The 18,763-nt window shown below is 42.8% G+C and overlaps 1 protein-coding gene across 1 annotated transcript in view; it reads right to left on the minus strand.

Annotated features, from left to right (window-relative positions):
* The window catches only part of MCCC2 (methylcrotonyl-CoA carboxylase subunit 2), a 101,004-nt gene that overhangs the window by 19,932 nt on the left and 62,309 nt on the right, over window positions 1-18,763 (minus strand). The window contains 5 exon segments of the mRNA XM_077818013.1: window positions 4,860-4,947; window positions 5,197-5,269; window positions 6,695-6,790; window positions 7,970-8,069; window positions 16,171-16,235. Of these exon segments, the coding sequence (XP_077674139.1) occupies window positions 4,860-4,947; window positions 5,197-5,269; window positions 6,695-6,790; window positions 7,970-8,069; window positions 16,171-16,235 (422 nt within the window).

The following is an 18,763-nucleotide window of genomic DNA, read 5'->3' on the forward strand; positions in this document are numbered from 1 at the left end:
AGAACCCTACTAGCTCACTGAGCATGGCCAAGATCAGTGAGGCAAGGCAAAAATGCAGAGTATTTACAAAGCATCAGAGTAGTGAGATAGTCCACAAGATTATATATGCCTGTGAGTCATTGCCAAGGATATTTTAGCCTTCATACTTTCAGCCTATTATATGTGGTTAGTTTTATCACATGTGAAGATAAAAAGAGCGTGTTTTACATTCTTAGGTAAACTATGAAAAAACAACAACCAAGCTGAGATGGCTTTGACGCATTTTCTTTCTTTTTTTTGGGGGGGGGGGGTGGGAAGGGGAAGAGGGGGATCTTAATTCTGGTAACACAAAATCTAATCTGTGATATCGGTATAAATTAACCTGAAAGGGCACGAAGCAGGTGGTCGTACTGATACTGAAAAATGTAAACCTGACACAAATGAAAGACTTGGCTTTTCAGTCATTATTACATATTGTTCCTTCATTTAAAAACCTTATTAATTCCTCTGCTGATAGAGTTTAAATTAATGACCATTCTTTCAGCCCATAAACCCCTTGGGGGTGCACGATAGTAACAAAAAAACGTGACCTTTTCACAATACCTAAATAACCCCTAGTTGCTAGCAAAGAGGAAAAAACAGTGATAATACACACAGAAGCACTCAAAAAACTAGTGATCACTATGGGGAAAAGCCACAGTAGGCCAGGTCTGCCATTTTAAATAGGTCTGTATAGTTTTGGAACTGTTAAAAATAATGTAATGAAAAAAAGCACACACGATCAGGTTTATGGCCCTTACAGAAGATAAATCATATGTTGTACAGACTAAGCTAAAAATTAGATAAGGGTCTCATTTATAAATATATATATATAAAGAAAAAATAGAGCAGAGCTGTTAAGACCAGCTTTCTAAATGCTCTAATCCGTATAGTTAATCAGATTGCCTTGAAATTTGGTGTGCCTCATGGGGAAGGAGGGTACAGACAGTGATCCAAATTTGGGGCCATTTGAATGACGGATTCCCAAGATACAGCCCCTAGAGGGGAAAAAAACAGCTTTTCTTAAAGTTGACAGGTTCTGGCACCATTTTTTGCTGACATACAGAGACCAAACCAGGGCTCAGATCATCACATCAAGATCTCAGATGCTTAACGGTTACCCCAGCAGAGTGCATGGCACCCACCATCCCTTTGGGGAAAATCAAATTAAAACATTTTTTGAAACAGAGTTTGCTTCTCCAGTTAGGGCACACTAAGGGCTTGTCTTCACGTACAGCAGTACAGCTGCACCACAAAGGGGTTTTTGTGAAGACACTACTGCACCAACAAAAGAACTTATCTCATCAGCCTAATTAGTCCACCTGCCAAAAGCAGTAGCTATGTCAGCAGGAGAAGCCCTCCCACTGACATAGTGCTGTCTACATGCAGGGGGTTAGCTGGGTATTAACTACGTTGCTCAATGGTGTGGATTTTTCACACCCCTGAGTGGTGTACTTATACTGACATAGGTCTGTAGTGTAGACCTGGCCGAAGGTTTATGCACCCAATGGATTACACTGAGAATATACAGAGTGAAGTGCTAACTGCCAATAAAACTATCTCTATGTCACAGGACCTGAATGGCTTCAAGGACACATTAGGGTTACCAGTTCTGAGCAACACTCTAGTCCCGGTGAGCTCAAATCCAACCTAGGGGCAGAAATCTGAAGTTTAAAAAAAAGAAAAAGAAAAAGAAACGTGACATATTGCTCCTCATCTGCCTCTGTCAAAGGGGAATTTTTATTCTGGGGGAAATGTAAGTCCCTCTCCCTACCTTGCTATGTGAGCTGGGATCTAAGGGTTCCTGCACCTCCATGGTCTCTGAGCCCAGCTCTCTGTCCCCATATGTGCGCCAAGATCGGGAAACCCCAGCCCATCTACAGGGGGTGTAACTTCCCTTTCCTGTTCCCCTCCCCATGTGAGTATGGTTCTGGAGGGCCCTTGCCTTTCTGGGGGTGTCAGCCCCTCTCCCTCCCCGAGGTGAGCCACGATCCTGCCCCTCTGGGTGGGGAGCTTAGAACAGGCATGCTTGGGTCATGTACCAAGAACACACTGCTGAGACTGGGTGAGGAGCAAGGAGCTAAGAATGGGTATCAGGAAACTCTCCAGCATTTGATGGAGGGGAGCACTCATTGACATGAAAGGAGCAGTTCACATCGTCTCAGAGCTATTGTTTCAGGCTGTACCCATCTCCATTTGGTATTCTCTTTCACCTGAGAACATCTCATTGAGACAAATGGACCACTGAACACCTCTGAAGCTGCTATGCTGCTGATGGATGCAGAGAGGCTCTCCCTTCCAGTCTCCTCCTAATTTCATACAATATTATAATGGAGCACCAGCTCTGCCCTCACTATGGTTGGGAAGTCCTTCTTGTTAAAAGGATGACTCTTCTTAGCGCTCTAAAAATACGTGTGCTTACACAGATGGTCTTAAAATTTGCTATGCCTCATTGTACTGTTGGATTAGCGATCCACATGTGGGGTCATTGAGCAAGGTGTTTCCAAAATTCAATCACAAGGCGGAAAAAAATAGTATTTCATTGAGTTCGACAGATTCTAGCAACTCTGAAGTTTGAAACGCACCCTGGGCAGAAATCTGAGAATGAACTATGAACAACTGTGAAAAATCTGCCTCTGTCCAGGTGTCGGGGGGTGGGTTGTTGGTGTTTTGGTTTGGGGTGAGGGTGGGAAGTTAGAAATGCAATCTGAATACAGCAGAATATTCAGAAGATGCTGCAATTATTTTTAAAAGAAAACAAATTACACATGCAAATGTTCACGAGGAGGGGAGAAGTGACTAGGGCTTCAAAAGAGGTTTGGGTCTGTAGCGAGAAATGGGGGTATTATGGAGATGGGATAAGTGGGAATGGGTGGTTGGGCAAGGAAGAGTGCTTAGGGGATTCAGGTGAAAGGAAAGGGGTAGCACAGGAAGTTGGGGGTTTAGGAATGGGGGGGACTGTCAGCCCTGAATTCTTCCCTTCTGTATGTGCACTGGGATCTGGGAGAGCGCGATCCCTCTGCAGGGGTCTGAGCACTTCTCCCTGACTACTGTGTGCTCTGGGATCTTAGGGGCCCTACTAACCTTGGGGTGGGGTGTCTCGGTGGCCATACATAGCCCATGAAACTTGAACATTTACTCATGATGCTGCTGTGGATTTTTTAAAAACTGTTATTTTCTCAGGACCTTGCTCATATCACTATGACAGCTCATCCAAACTGCTCCAATTCACTCCTTTACCATTCAGTACACTACACCTCACACAGTTAATGCAGCCATAGTGAATGCAGATAATTCTCAATAACTATTGCCTGCTCCAGAAGGCAAAGTAGAGGTTGCATGGGCATTTACCTTAACTCTTTATTTTCCCGGTTTTCAGAAGTCTGAGTTGTGCTAAATTTGATGTTCTGAAAGGTCACCGGTTACTGGGCAACCGTAACTCTGTGTTAATTAAGTTTTCTGCCATTTAACAGGAGAATATGAGTTGGACAGGTCTGATGATAGAAGTGCCCGAGAGTTACCACCAAGTTTCATGGGAGGACTCTGAACACTATCATTCCATTGTTCTGAACATGTACTCTATTTGGTGATTGGAGGTTGATAAACTTACTCTTATAGTGCCAGATGCTATGGCAGAAATAATAAGGGGAAAGAGAGAAAAAGTACTCCCTTGCTTTCTTGTTGATAGGAAAGCTTTTGCAATACTACTCACCAGAGAATACTGAAGGTATAAAAGGGTAATGAGGTCTTTAAAGCTGCAGAGAGCTGTAGAAAATAAATGTCACCACAAAATGGTCTTATTTATTGCAATCCTTAAAGTTCAAAGTATTCTCCATTACACACAGCTCACCTTTGTGCCTTGTTTCATGCCACCTAGGAGCCAAGCAAAATCTTTTCCCTCCTTCAACTTTCTCCCAAAAGCTTTCTCTTTCCCCCAGTCTTTCTGCACTAACTTCCTCACCAGTTCTGTGAGGATTTCACCAAAAGAGACCAGGATATATGATTACTATTGCCCTTCTTCCCCCCAAAATAGAAATTCAGTTTGGCCTTGTCACCTGTTTCTTTAAAGAATCCAGAATCCCTTATTTAAGTAAGACAAAACTTGGCCAATAGCCACCTTCTCACCTAAAGAGCCTCTCTGTTCCCTGATCCTTGTGTCAAGGCACTGACATATTCAGAACATTGTACTGGAGGAACACTTTTGTTTTTTTAAAAAGGAACAAAAATACATTGTACCGAGATTGTAAAGAAGATAAAATTAATATATAATATACATCCTTATATTAGTTAGTTTCTTTCAGGAGTTACCAAGAAGAAGTATGAAAAGCAAACCTATTGTAAGTCAACAAATTGGATACCAGACTGAGAAATAAGAGTACATCAGAAATTTTTACTGGAACTAAATTCTTATCAATCGCTAGAAAAATTATGATTAACTGTAACATTTCAATTTAAAGGTTTAGAATTTCATCTAACAATTACTTTTTAAAGCATTTGTATTGACTTTCCTGTAACAACTGGAGGTTTCAGAATTTATTACTTCAACTGTGACATATCCATACAGCTTTGATTGCTCTTCTTGTAACTATACTTTCCTGTTGCCATGTCTGCCTCTTATCTGAATCTGTTATGGTAACACCACCTTTTATAAAACAAAGTAAATTACTTTCAAAGTCTATCAAGAAATTTTGGTCATTTCATTTTCACATCAGATACCCACACAGACACATCCATTAGTTATTACAAAAAAAACCCCATTTTTCCCCTTGGAAATTCTGATCCAATAGTTGAGTTCTCAGTAACAATGTTCAATTAAAATTTGAAGAGAGACTCAATAACACATTAAACTTGCCTTCTTTGCTGACTCAGAGAAGAGAACTCCATTGTTTCCAATAATTCCTACTGGGTAACCAAATAGTCTAGCAAATCCTGAACAGGGAAAAAAGAAAAACAACAAAAAGTTACAAATTTTCAGGTACATTGAGTTCACTATAAAAAATGCAGAGCCAATACTATTTTCTTGATGTAATGATGTGTTTCCTGAGGAAAGAAAACCCTTTATTATTAAATAATTTTAAAGCTCAGCACAATGGATGAGCCAAACAAAATTATCCCACCTGTAAAACTGGGAGAAATATTTACAGAATAATTTTTTAAAAAAATATATGTTCTAAATACCTGTGATTAACGTATCCCCATATAAGGCTTTGAATTCATCAAATTTACTTCCATCTACAATTCTAGCAATAACCTTAAGGGGGGGAAAGAAGAAGAAAATTAGGTTTCCCTCCTTATTTTAGTTTGCACTAAAATTTGTTTAGAAAGACAGGGTGCACTTTGACATTTAACTTGTCATCAAGTATTCAAGGGCATTCCATTTAGAAGATGTCAAGCATCCTGATTTATGTATTTATTTTGATGGTAGACGAAAGTTAGGCTGGGGGGGGAAGAACCCTTGTACCTTATAAGTTATGCTTTACCTCTATTTTCATCAAAAGAGGGTCCATTTTAAAGGAGATTTAAAGATTGAAAACATCAGGTCCCAAACTTTACACACCTTCAAAACTGAATCATAAGCAAGTTCTTCTGTTTACTCCCATGTCAGACAGAAAAACTGTTTTTTCCAGGCATATTAACCACAAATGGGTACACTCACTATACATTTCAAAGATAGAAAAAGCTACACACATGCATTTGCCATTCTCTTTGAAGGTACATGCATATGAAGCTTTGCTTATGTTTGGGACCTGTCATACAACAATGGACAATCAGTTTTAAAATGACCAAGATTTGGTTTTGTGACTAAGCATATGAGCATAACCAGCAAGACACATGGCAAAAGAAATGTCAACTTTAAAGAATAGGAAATCGGAGTATTCAAGTACTTCAGCGTCCCTGTAATGAAAGTGAGACTTCATGTCTCCTGGTAAAGTATTTAAAGGAGGTTTCAAGCCAGGACTCTTAACTACAGACCAAATACTGGTCTTGCAGGCAAAGTTTGAGTAAATAGGCTTTGCACGTGGGACCATAGGCAGGGGGGCTTGGAGAGAATGCAGTCCTCTTCCCCAACCCATAAACAGTATGTGAACTGCTTGTGCAGCTATTACTGAGGCCTTAGGGCCCTCTAAGAGCATACTGCGATCAGCAGATGTGCACAGTAGTGCTACGTATTGTGGAGCCGCGCTCTGCAGGGTGAGATCCCTTTGTGTGGCTGGGAGAGCTAAACTATTTCTGTTACGTTTGAGGCCTCCAGAATCCTTAAATCAGGACAGAATTCTTTATATCTAGCTCTACAGAATTAGCAAAAAAAGAATGCTAAAATACTGTATCCAAGCAGTGGCCACGTGGTGTAGAAGATCTGCAAACCTATTATTTAACTGTAGTCTTGGCAACCTTTTAAAAATACTTTTAAACTCTAACCTTTGTTAATCGTTTTTTCAAGAGAATAATAGAAAAGTGTTAAATTTTTAACAATGCATTCACATTTTACTGGGCTTACCAAAACAAGAACATTTAAAACATTAGAAGATCCTATAATAATGGAAGATTCATCAAGCCCAACAGCTGTATTCTGAAGACAAATGTTGAGGAATAAATGAAGCATGCCTTCCTGCAAGGAAACTGAGTGCAAAAAGTATTTTGTGTGTGTATTTTGCAGCTACATTTTTATCCATACCTCTTTGACATCAAAGTTTCTTTTAAGCTGATCCCCAACTATTCCATATAATTCATCAGCAGGATATAAAGGCTCTTCTGATGGTTCTATAGTCACCTGTAGCAATTTAATAAAGCTATTAAAATGACAAAGAAATTATTTCACATCATGATAAGCCAAAACAGCCTAATTAATTTCCCAACTACCCTGTTCATAGCTCCCCATTCACCACTCATGCTCAGATCACTTTACTGGCTTTGAACCTTGTTTTGCATCAAGTTCAAGCCCCTTACACTGAAGGGTCTGAACAGCATCACTCCTCTCCTTCTTTCTGTCCCTAACTTCTACTACTGCACATGTCACCTCTGCCCATGCTCCACACTGACAATTCCTCCCACTTCACCAAAACTTTTGCATCTTTCTCCCTTTTGCATATCTGCACCCTGTCCCCACCTAGATACCAGGGTAATTGGCACATCATAAACTGAAAAAGATTTTTTCTAGGCCATTACTTATGTTTACATACCCTCTCCTCCTTCAGCCAGTGTACTCTATCTCCTCAGTCTGACCCTCTGACCTAAGCCAATTCCTCCACTACAAGCCATTCACCCTTTACATCAAACCTACCCTATTATTTTAAAATCAACAAGACACATGATGAACCTGAATTATTAATGATTTGAGTGCACCCCCTCCCTCTCCACTTCCTTTGTTCATTACTGTCTAAAACCCAGTTTCAAGGAGGTATTTCAGCATGTACCTGACTTGAAGCATGAGGAGGTCCCACTGATGTCAATGGGACTGACTGGTCATATGCTTAAAATTAAGTATGTTGTGGAACTTAATTTAGAGCATATTTCTGAAACAGTTACCCCAAAACCTCTGCTTACTCCTGCATGTAGTCCCATCAGTTTCACTGGGACTGCATATAGGAGCACATACTTGCAAGATTAGACCTTTAGCTCTTTGGGACAGGAACCATGTCTTTTTTCAATGTCAAAAATGTATTTAATGTCAAACATACCAATGCACATACAAATAATAAGGAAAAACTAGAAAAACAAGGTGGATAAGATAATATCTCTTACTTTGAGCTACACAGAGCTCTTCTTCAGCTCTGCGTTATTCAAAAGCTTCACTGACCAACAGAAGTTGGTCCAATAAAAGATATTACCTCACCCATGTCTCACACATATCCTGGGCCGAACACGGCTATGACACAGCAAAAAAAGGAAAAATTATACATTTTAATTTAGAAAATGCATTATGTTAAAAAAAAATCACATATATACTTACATCTACTTTCTTTTGGTAATTTAAACTCCTCACAACTTTTCTAGCTAGATGAAGTGCATGATTGTCATCCAAAGCATAGTGATCAGTTACACCAGACTTTCTGTACAGAAGTAAATATATATATATATATTTATAATGTATGTAATATACACCACACATACACAAAAAACTGGTAAAAATGAGAGTTTTTAAAATACTTTGGCCAATATTTTAAAAATTAGATGCCTAAAACCAGGCTCCCAAATCCATATTTAGGAAGTTAACATATAGTTTCAGGTTTTTTTACATTTGTAAAGAGACCACAAAGTTGGCAGACATCATATTTGCACTCCTCTTTTCTTGTATATTTTTGCATCATCCATGTAGTTCCTTACATCGGTTTAAAATACAAAGTGTTTCAATATTTAAAATAAAATCTATTTTGAGCAGCCCAATATTTATGAGTAAGTGAACAATAAAAAACAATGCATGTTGAAGAATGAAGAACTATTAGGGAAGAAAAATTTCAATACTAAACTTCTAAAATATGAGTTAAAATAGTGAATGAAAATAACTGAAATCATGGGAGAAATTTGACAGTGATTTTAAAATATCATTAATTACCTTAACAATAACACTTCAATCACCAGTAAACTGAAGTACAAACGGAGCTTATTTATTCATTGTATTATAAAGGAATGCTTACATTTTGCTTTTTTTCCCTTCCCATTCTGAGAAAGTGAAAGTATATAGTTATTTCAGCTTTGATAGTATAGACTCTTTACAAATGTTCCTTTTATCACTGGACATTTTGATTTAGTGTACAATAAGCTACAATTGACCATAAAGAATCCTAGAAGGTATAAGATGTATGACCTTTTCCATGATTTAATAGCCTAATAACATAAAACACAGAATGCACAATAGAAATATACCTATAATGGACATGTTATTGCAGTTGATATATAATAACAAAAATTTTATTCCAACACATGATACCCACACTGCCATACTTACAATAGATACTCAGCAATAGAATGCGTCTGTCATACAAGTTCTTATAATACTACCAATTCAATAACCTCAAAAATGACAAAATAAAAAATACCAAGTCTTAAATTAAAAAAAAAATCTTGAATAGCCGATGATAAAGTATTACCAGTAAAATACAACACTACAAAGTCTGGGAATCTGAGGTCAAACATGGTATCTAGAGACTTCCTAGAATTTCCTTAGTTATTGCACAAGGACACCATTTTCAGTACAATTTCCACTACTATCGTTGGATGGGGACTGCGGGCATTAAATGTGTACATTTAAATAACTGGACTGGTAAATTATGGAAGTGGGTTGTCTTTCTCTGAAAAAATGGTTACTCACCTTCTCGTAACTGTTGTTCTTCGAAATGTGTTGTTCATGTCCATTTCAATCAGGTGTGCGCACCCGCATATGCACAGTAGCCAGACAATTTTTCCCATAGCAGCCTCCATCGGGTCAGCTGGGGCGCCCCCTGGAGTTGCACCTTCATGGCGCTCAATATAGAGCCCTGCCAACCCGCCACCCCCTCAGTTCCTTCTTGCCAGCTACTCTGACAGAGGGTGGGTATTCAAATGGACATGAATAATACATCTCCAAGATAAACAGTTACGAGATGGCGAGTAACAGTTTTTTTCTTCTTCAATGCTTGTTTATGTCCATTCCAATCAGGTGACTCACAAGCCCAAGTTCAGGTGGCGTCAGAGCCGTCTACTGACTGGAGCACTGCTCTTCCAAAGGCTGCATCATCTCTGGCCTGCTGGGTGATCACACAGTGCATGGTGAAAGTGTGTATGGAGGCCTACGTTGCTGCTCTGCAGATTTCCTGGGTGGGAACCTGCGCCAGGAACACAGTTGAAGAGGCCTGAGCCCTGGTGGAGTGTGCAGTGATCGGAGGAGCAGGCATCTTCACCAGGTTGTAGCACTCACGGATGCAGGACATGATCCATGATGAGATGCATTGAGAGGAGACAGGAAGACCTTTCATTCTGTCTACCACTGCCATAAATAACTGGACAGACTTTCAGAATCGCTTCTTTCTCTCAATGTAGCGCTCTGCAGACATCTAATGAGTGAAGCCTTTGCTCCCTGCAGCTGGAGTGTGGCTTAGGATAGAACACTGGGAGGAAGATGTCCTGGTTGATGTGAAACTGGGAGACAACCTTTGGGAGGAACGCTGAGTAAGGCCTGAGCTGAACCTTGTCTTTATTGAACCCATGTAAGGGGGCTCTGATGTCAGTGCCTTGAGCTCAGACACCCTTCTGGCTGAGGTTATCACTATGAGAAACAGTACCTTGTATGAGAGATAGAGCAGGGAGCATGTTGCCAAAGATTCAAAGGGTGGTCCCATGAGTCTGGAAAGGACCAGATTGAGATCCCAAGCCAGAACAGGCTGTCGGACATGCGGGTATAGCCTGTCAAGACCTTTAAGGAAGCGGCTGATCATAGGGTTAGCAAAGACTGAGCGGCCGTCTGTGCCTGGGTGGAAGGCAGAGATGGTGGCCAAGTGAACCCTTACTGACGACATGGACAAGATAGTCTAATATAAATGGCACAGAGGCGAGCGTCGGGGACAAACGGTGCTGCGCCGACCAGACTGAAAATCTCTTCCACTTGGCAAAGTAGATGGCTCTCATGGAGGGTTTCCTACTGCCAAGGAGGACTTGTCTAACCTGATCCGAGCAAGAAAGCTCCATTGGATTCAGCCATGCAGCTTCCACGCAGTGAGGTGCAGCAACTTGAGGTTAGCGTGTTGGAGACGGCCATGATCCTAAATTAGTAAATCCTGGAAGAGCAGCATGGTGATTGGAGCTTCCACAGACATTTCCATGAATGATGTGTACCAGTGCTGGTGGGGCCAGGCTGGAGCTATCAATATCACCAAAGCTTGTTGTCAGGGTTCCCTCCCCACTCTGAAATCTAGGGTACAGAGGTGGGGACCTGCATGAAAGACCCCCTAAGCTTATTTCTACCAGCTTATGTTAAAAACTTCCCCAAGGCACAAATCCTTCCTTGTCCTTGGATGAGTACTGCTGCTACCACCAAGTGAGTAAGACAAAGATTCAGAAAAGGACCACTTGGAGTTCCTGTTTCCCCAAAATATTCCCCCAAGCCTCTTCCCCCGCTTTCCTGGGGAGGCTTGAGAATAGGTAAACAAGGTGAGCACAGATCAGACTCTTGGGTTTTTAGGACACTAAACACTAGTCAGATTCTTAAAAAACAGAACTTTATTATAAAGAAAAAAAAGTAAATGAAGCACCTCTGTAAAATCAGGATGGAAGGTAATTTTACAGGGTAATAAGACTTAAAACACAGAGGATTCCCCCCAGACAAAACTTCAAAGTTACAAAAAACAGGGATAAACCTCCCTCTTAGCACAGGGAAAATTCACAAGCTAAAACAAAAGACAAATCCAACGCATTCCTTGCTATTACTTACTATTTCTGTAATATTAGATGTATCATTTCAGTAGGAGCTGGATTACTTCCTTGGTCTCTCTTTTTGTCTCCGGAGACAACACACAAAACACAAAAACAAAACAAAAACCTTCCCCCACAGATTTGAAAGTATCTCCTCCCCTTATTGGTCCTTTTGGTCAGGTGCCAACCAGGTTATCTGAGCTTCTTAACCCTTTACAGGTAAAGGAGGGATTTTATGCTACCCTTAACTGTATGTTTAGGACACTTGTTTCCTCTGTATCTTGAGGAGCACCTTGTGAATGAGAGGGATAGGCGGAAATGCGTACAGGGGACAGCCTCCCTATGGGAGGAGGAACGCATCCACGATGGAAGCCGGGATGTGATTCAGGAAGGAGCAAAACTGCTGGCACTTCCTGTTGCGTAGTTTGACTAACAGGTCTATCTGGGGAAACCCCACTGATGGAAGACTGAGGTCACCATGTCCGGGTAAAGGAACCACTCGTGGCCGTGGAACAACCTGCTGAGATAGTCTGCCAACTCGTTCTGCACTCCAGGTTGCTACGAAGCTTGCAGATGTATTGAGTGCTCTACAAAGAAGTCCCACAACATGAGAGCTTCCTAGCACAGGGGAAAGGAACACACACCCCTGTTTGTTGATATTAGAACATCGCCATGGTGTTGCCTGTCATAACTGACACACATCTCCCTATCAAGTGGTCTCGGAAAGTCTGGCATGCAAGGCATACTGCTCTGAGCTCTCTGACATCGATGTGGAGAGCAAGTTCTGCCTGAGACCAAAGGCCTTGTATCCTGAGGTCTTCCAAATGTGCTCCCCAGCCCAAGGCTGACGCATCTGTCACTAGCAAGAGGGACGGCTGAGGGCTGGTGAAGGGGACCCCTGCACATACTATCTGTGGGTCGAGCCATCACAGGAGGGAGTCAAGTACCATGCGAGGCAGGATTACGATCCTGACCAAGCTGTCCCGGACTGGCTGATACACTAACGTTAGCCATGACTGAAGAGGTCAAAGTCTGAGTCTGGCATGCTGTACTATGTAGGTACAAGAAGCGATGTGTCCCACGATTTTCAGGCAATTTCTTGCTGTGCTGGAGGGGAACCGGCTGAGACCTCGTATGATGTCACCAAGGGACCGAAACCTTGCTTCCAGGAGGCTTGAGTCGAGTCCAGTACTGCCCCTATAAATTCTATCCTCTGAACCGGGGACAGCGTTGATTTCCCCTCGTTCAGAAGAAGGCCCAGTTTGTCGAACATAGCCCTTATGAAGTTGACTCGTGCTTCCACTTGAGACCTGGAGTGGCCCTTGATGAGCCAGTCGCCACGGTACAGGAACACCTGCACCTGCTGTCTGCACAGGAACGCAGCCACAAATGCCATGCACTTAGTAAAAACACGAGGCGCTGCTGACAGGCTGAACGGGAGGACTGTGAACTGGTAGTGGGTGTTTACCACACACCTGTGGTATTTTCTGTGGGACAGTTATAGCTATATGAAAGTCCACGTCTTTCAAGTTGAGGGCGGCATACAAGTCTCCTGGATCCAATGAAGGGATGATGGAGGCCTAAGAGACCATGTGGAACTTGAGCTTCTTTATAAATTTGTTGAGTTCTTGCAGGTCTAGTATGGGCCTGAGCCCTTGGCTTTCCGTATTAGGAAATACCGAGAATAGAAACGCCTGCCCTTCCGCTCCTGAGAAACCTTTTCCACTGCTCCTAGTGAAAGGACTGAGTGCACCTCCTATATAAGGAGCTGCTCATCAGAAGGGTCCCTGAAGAGGGACGGGTAAGAGGAGTGGAAGGGTGGGAGGGCACAGAATTGGATGGAGTATCCCCTCTCCACCTTGCGGCGCACCCAGCAGTCCAAAGTCCTATGGGACCATGCCCAGTAAAAAGGGGACAGTCGGGAGGAAAAGGTAGATCCAGTTTTTGTTCAAGTGCACCATGCTCGACCACACCTTTAAAAGGCTAGTTTGGGGCCAGAAGATGGTTTGGGTTGGCCAGAGCCCTGGCCTGAGGATGGGTGTGGCCTTTTTCTGCCATTCCTAGTCCTCCTCTGGGAGCCGTCCTGTTGGTAGAACCGTGGAGGAGGTTGAGGCCTGAAAGGTTTCCGCTGCGTGGCAAGAGTGTGTAGGCCCAAGGATTTGAGGGTGGCTCTAGAGTCTTTTAGGCTGCGTAGCCTTTTATCTGTCTTCTCCGAAAACAGAGTCACACCCTCAAATGAGAGGTCCTGTATGGTCTGCTGAACCTCGTACAGGAGACCTGAGACCTGGATCCAGGAGCCCCTTCTCATGACCACCTCTGTAGCCATGACTCTCGTCATGGAGGGAAACTCAAGAGATCAGTTTGCCCTCCTCAACCAAGGCCGAAAACTCGGCATGGGAGTTAGAGGGAGCAGCTCAGCAAATTTTGCCATTGCAATAGAGGTATTAAAAGAGTACTGACTGACAGTGGCCTATTGGTTGGAAATATGGAGCTGCAATCCACCCGTGGAATAGACCTTCCTCCTGAAAAAGGTAGAGTTTTTTAGCCTCCCTGTTTTTAGGGGAAGGGCCTTGAAAACCTTGACACTCACGCTGGTTAGCAGCGTCCACAACAAGCGAATCAGGTTGTGGGTGGGAAAAAAGATGTTCATAACCCTTAGACGGCACAAAATACCGTTGTTCATTGCACTTGGCAGTGGGTGGCAATGAGGCTGGGGTCTGCCACAGGGTTTTGCTGGTGTCCACAATAGTTTTTATGTGCAGTAGGGCAATATGGGAAGGTCAAGAGAGCGCGAGGATATTCATCATGGGATCGGAGTCCTCTGTTACTTCCTCTGCCTTGATGCCCAAACCCTGGGTCACCCGGTGCAGCAAGTGCTGCAACACCCGATTGTCCTCAAGCGCCGGGGCTATGGCAGTACCAGCCAGCATCTCGTCTGGTGACGACGAGGAGGAAGCCCCAAATAATGGCAGCTGCTCCCTGCCAGCGGCACCCAATGGATCCCGTGACTCTTGGGGGTCCTGTGCAGGAGCAGACAAGGATGGTGCCGTGCTTGTTGATGGGGCTGTCAGCATAGAACTCGGGGTCGCTGTCAGTACTGCAGGTGGCGTCGGAGCCACTGTTGAGGCCAGTGCTGATGCCAGTGTCGAAGCCACAGCTGGTGTCGAAGCCAGCGACGGTGCCACAGTCAATGGTGTCAACGTTGGTGGCAGTGGTTCAGTGGCTGGTTGCTCAGCCAGTGGGATAAAGGTGGCCGAAGCCGCCACTGAGTGGAACCCTTGGCTCCTTCCCTGGCTCTGGTGAAAGGCCCAGGAAGTCCAGAAGGGCCATTGAGAGGGGTTCTGCCACTGCGGTGGCCACGGTGCCAGGTAAGTCTGCCTGTCCCACCGCGACCTGAACCTGCTGCTCCTGCTCTTATCCGAACGGTAGGTGTCTGACTCCAACTCTGAGGTCTCCAAAAACGAACACCACGGAGGAGCCATGCTTCGGGGCACCGAGCGGAGGGAGCTCAGGGACCGATGGGATTCTCTCTCCACAGGTGTCAGTGCTGGAGGGTGCCACTGAGGAGGAGAGTGCCAGGATATCATCGCCGGCTTCCCTCTGGATTGCACCTGGGGTCGCGGTGGTGCAGACGGGGACGGAGCCACCTCTGTGCTAGGGGGCGAGAATGGCGCTGTGACATGCAGCAAGTCTTGAGCTGCTTAAAAAGCCACCGGTGTCAAGGGGAGCAGCAGTTGCTGGCCAGTAGAGTCTGGCGATCGCGATGGGCCCAGACTCAACTGCTTCACCTGGGCAGGAGTCAACTCGGCCCTGCCCGGGGACCTAGTGTTGTGGCCCAACTGGGGTCTCACAGCTGTTGGCTCCTTAGACTTAGCAGGGGGAGAATGCTCTCTCTCCAGCTTCTTCTTCTTCTGTGACACTGGCGACTGAGACTGGTGCCTGGCCGACTGGCCACGAGAGGAGCTGTGCTGGTGCCGAGTGTCTCAAAGAGAGTCCTTTTTCAGCACCAGTTCCTGGGATGACAGTGCCAGGGCACTCCCCGCCGATGTGCTGTGTGTGGTGTCCCCCGACCCAGGGTGTGAATGGGGGCAAAGAGCTGCCTCCATTAGGAGAACCTTAACCCGCTGTTCTCTTTCTTTAATAGCTCTGGGACGGAACTCGTGGCAGTTCCTACACCGGTCCTTTTGGTGACCTTCCCTTAGGCACCTTAGACAAGAAGTGTGGGGGGTCACTCTTTGGCATGCACTTAGCGCAGACCTCACAGGTTTTGAAACCCAGGGACCGCGGCATACCTCAGTTCCGGGGAGTTGGAAGGTGGGGAACCCCCAACTAACTCTAACTAACTACTATACAACTAACTAGAGAGAACTATACACAAAAAACAGAGATAAAGGCACTTGCTAAGCAAGGGCTATGGGACATTCCAGCTAACTGTCACTGGCGGTAAAAAGGAACTGAGGGGTTGGCGGGTGGGCAGGGCTCTATATTGAGCACCATGAAGGCGCAACTCCAGGGGGTGCCCAGGCCAACCTCACGGAGGCTGCTATGGGAAAAATCTTCCAGCTACCATGCACATGCACACACTTGATCGGAATGGACATGAACAAACACTCGAAGAAGTTACTGGTCATTGCTAGACAAGGATACTAAACTAGGTGGACCAACCTGCTTTAGAAAAATCTTTTGATCCGTTCATTTTTAGCCCCATTAAAAACTAAAGGGGGTATGTGGAAAATGACAAACCCCAGGGGGTTTTGTTTGTTTTACCGGCAGTGAAGATCAGCACCTCCAAGATCCTCTGCTGATACCTCCTCACCAGTTGCAGCTTTAACCTATAGTATATAAACAGCAGAATCAGGGAAAGAGTTTGCACTTACTTCACATGAATGTTTAGGAAAGTTTAGTAATAAAAAGAGTTCCTCTCCAAATGTTTCTTCACTAATTAGACTCAGTCATGTTTCTGCAATATTTTCCTGCTATAGTATTTAAAATGTGCTAAGATGATCTTTTTTAAATTACCCAAATTTCATGGAATTCATACCTTCATTATTCAGCATTTACATTTAAGTTCTATATCCACAAAGCTCTTTCCTATACTAATGTGTGTGGGTATATGTATTACCTGACCATTATTTTTTAGATTAAAACCATCACCTAATGCATACCTTGTAAAAGTTATTACTCATCAATAGATTATTAGTGTAAACCATTTTTAATCTAGCTACAGGTATTCTGCTCTTTTTCACAAAGCTAATGTTAATGTCAAATGGGATGCTGTGCTGTATCCATAAACGTTCCAAGTGAGAACCACAAATGCAAGGCTTGGACTCAATTCCTGGAATATACCAATGCCAAAATTAAATAATTCCTTTTTCAAATGGAATGTCACTAGACAAACCATTTCCCTACTGGCACATGGTACTAGCTTATACATTTTCTGATTCAAAATCTACTCTAATATTCAGTTATTTTCTTGACAAACTCTTTTACAAATGTTAAATGTTTAATTTAGTTATTCTATTATTAACCTTAAAACAATCTAAATCCACCTGTGCATTACTGAGTGTTGTCTCACACCCACAAAATAATTTAAAAAGAAACCTTTTCTAAAAAGAGCACTTTTATAAAAGAAAATTATCGGAATTAAGGGTGATCCTCCTAAAAAAACAAGACAGTGTGAAGTAACTTGGGTTTGTCAAAAGGACTTGACAGAGTAATTTAGGAGTGATAGAATTTCTACCTATAATAAAGCAATGTAATCTCATGTTTTTTGCATTAATTACTATTGAAACACATCTATTGATGTACCTTTCCAAAATAATAATTAGCATAAATGCTTTATAAATAAAGATTTCTCCAAAGCTGAAAAAAACACTGTGTAGCTCAGAGGAACAGGGACGTAGGAGGCAGAGCAGACATCGGGAGATAAAAATATCACCATTCTCATATCACTTTTTGAATTTCAAATTCTGAATTTAATCCAAGAATCTGATTAACTAAATTAAAAACCATTTACTTGCAATACGAAAATACTCATAAAATTATTAAATTTTGACTTATTCATTAACAGGGATAATACTTTCATATCTGAATCCCTGCATATATAAAATACACACATTCATCATATATTGCTTTTGTGTGTAGTATTTCACATCCAGTGACAAAGTGCTAAGAAGTGGAGCCTGATTATAATTCCAGTGATTGTATCAATGAGTTTTGAAAATGGGTTGGAAAACAACTATAACTACTACTGTGGTCACTGGAATTATGACATTTATCAAGAAAAAAAATTATGTTAAGCTACTGTGAACACTGATGAAAGTTCTCAAAATGTATGCAAGGAATCGGGTATCATATGTTATTTCAGATATAAAAAGTCAGAAGGATGCTTATACTGAAGCCAGCCACCTGCAACAATCTGGTCAGTTGTCCCTGTATCTGAAATGGCTAAGAGTTTCTCTGCTACTGAGGTGACAATCAATGAAACCTTGTGAAAGGGCCATTATGCCACAGCTGATGGCCAGTCTGATTAGGCAAGAAGCAGACCACACTGGTCTGGTTATTAATCCAGATAAAACTAAGCCCCTGGCAATTACCATCGAACAGCCTCCAGCTCCAGAACACAACCAGCTCAGTATTAACCTGTCTAGATGGAACATCAAGCAGGTGGCAACTATCAAATACTTGGAAAGCATTATAGATAGTGCTAGAGGATACTCAAAAGATGTTGACATTCATATAGCAGCAGCTGCTGCCATGTTTTGGTCCCTTCAGCAACCTCTAGAGGGATGTCATGACATCAAGTGTGCTACAAAGCTGCAGATCTATAGAACCACAGTTATACCAACTTTATTGCACAGCAGTAAAATGCGAGTGCTGTGGAAGGCTGAAGAGCTAAAGATTGATGTTTTGGATTCTTGTCATCCTCGTCAGCTGCTACATATTAAGTGGCAGGACAAGGTTAACAATGAGGATATTCATAGCTGAACCCAGCAGTCACTTTTATCAGTACTGGTTTTGTTTTTTTACCAGTTTTCTTGGTCAGGACATATTAAGATAGAAGACCAAGTTTACCCAAGAATGCTGCTACGTGGCCAGCAATCATGTGGCCACCAAAAAATCTGGTGGTGTAATAAGATTGCCAATGATGGACGTAAAGTGAGTATCCATCCAGGCCACATTCAGAGTCTACATAGAGATCCATCTAGGTGGTGCTCAATCTGCAAGGACTGAGATTTGCCAAGAGACAAATTTATATAGAGAGATTTCTTCATCTTTGGAAACTTCATTTTTTTAAAACAAGTATCCTAAATGTTGTCAAAAAGTATTTTGGTAGAAATTCTTCCAAAGTAATTGCTAG

Source organism: Eretmochelys imbricata, chromosome 5 (assembly GCF_965152235.1).
Source record: "Eretmochelys imbricata isolate rEreImb1 chromosome 5, rEreImb1.hap1, whole genome shotgun sequence".
NCBI lineage: Eukaryota > Metazoa > Chordata > Testudines > Cheloniidae > Eretmochelys > Eretmochelys imbricata.